The sequence below is a fragment of the Piliocolobus tephrosceles genome, unplaced genomic scaffold (assembly GCF_002776525.5).
Source record: "Piliocolobus tephrosceles isolate RC106 unplaced genomic scaffold, ASM277652v3 unscaffolded_31306, whole genome shotgun sequence".
Lineage (NCBI taxonomy): Eukaryota > Metazoa > Chordata > Mammalia > Primates > Cercopithecidae > Piliocolobus > Piliocolobus tephrosceles.
In genome coordinates this window covers 2,055-2,642 of record NW_022314651.1, presented here as the reverse complement: position 1 = coordinate 2,642, position 588 = coordinate 2,055, and the positions used below count along the sequence as shown (strand labels likewise).

The 588-nt window shown below is 50.0% G+C and overlaps 1 protein-coding gene across 1 annotated transcript in view; it reads right to left on the bottom strand.

The window, feature by feature from the left end:
- LOC111534962 (rootletin-like) overlaps positions 1–481 on the bottom strand; it is a gene marked incomplete at its 3' end in the record, with an annotated part of 1,960 nt that extends 1,479 nt beyond the window's left edge. Inside the window, exon 1 of the mRNA XM_026452093.1 lies at positions 377–481. Within this exon, the coding sequence (XP_026307878.1) occupies positions 377–390 (14 nt within the window). The remainder of the gene's footprint in view (positions 1–376) is intronic.
- Positions 482–588: the final 107 nt, after the last annotated feature.

The following is a 588-nucleotide window of genomic DNA, read 5'->3' as shown; positions in this document are numbered from 1 at the left end:
AAAAAGAAAAATCAGGAACTTCAAACTCTGACTCAGCCACTTATGTACTACTGTGTGACCTCAGGAAGATCACTCAACCTCTCTGTGCTTCAATGTCCTCATGTGTAAAATGGGAATGAACACAGTTCCTACTTTACAGGGAGGCTATGAATATTAGTTGAAATTAAATATACAAAGAGTCTAGCTCAGAGTAAACATCTAATAAATGCTGACTGCCATGACTGTGGTAATGGTTATTACAAGTTGCCTCTGTGTCCTCACACGCCCTTGTGCACAGTAGGTGCATTAAAGTTGAACTGAAATTCAACTGAGTTGAGTTGGATGTAAAGAGCAGGGCTGGCTCTCAGCTGCTGCCCCGTCCCCGGCCAGGCCTCACCTCTCGGTGAACATCTTCACCTCGCTGACCAGCCGCCGGAACCCCACTACCTGCCTCCAGAGGAGGAGCAGGCGACTGTGCTCGTTGCTGAAGTAGGCGTTGAAAGACTGGAGGGAAGACATGCCGAGGGAAGGGTTGGGGTGAGAGCAGGTTTACCACCTCCCCCAGCCTCCCCCATCTCCGACCATTCCAGGAGGCACCACCGTTCAAGG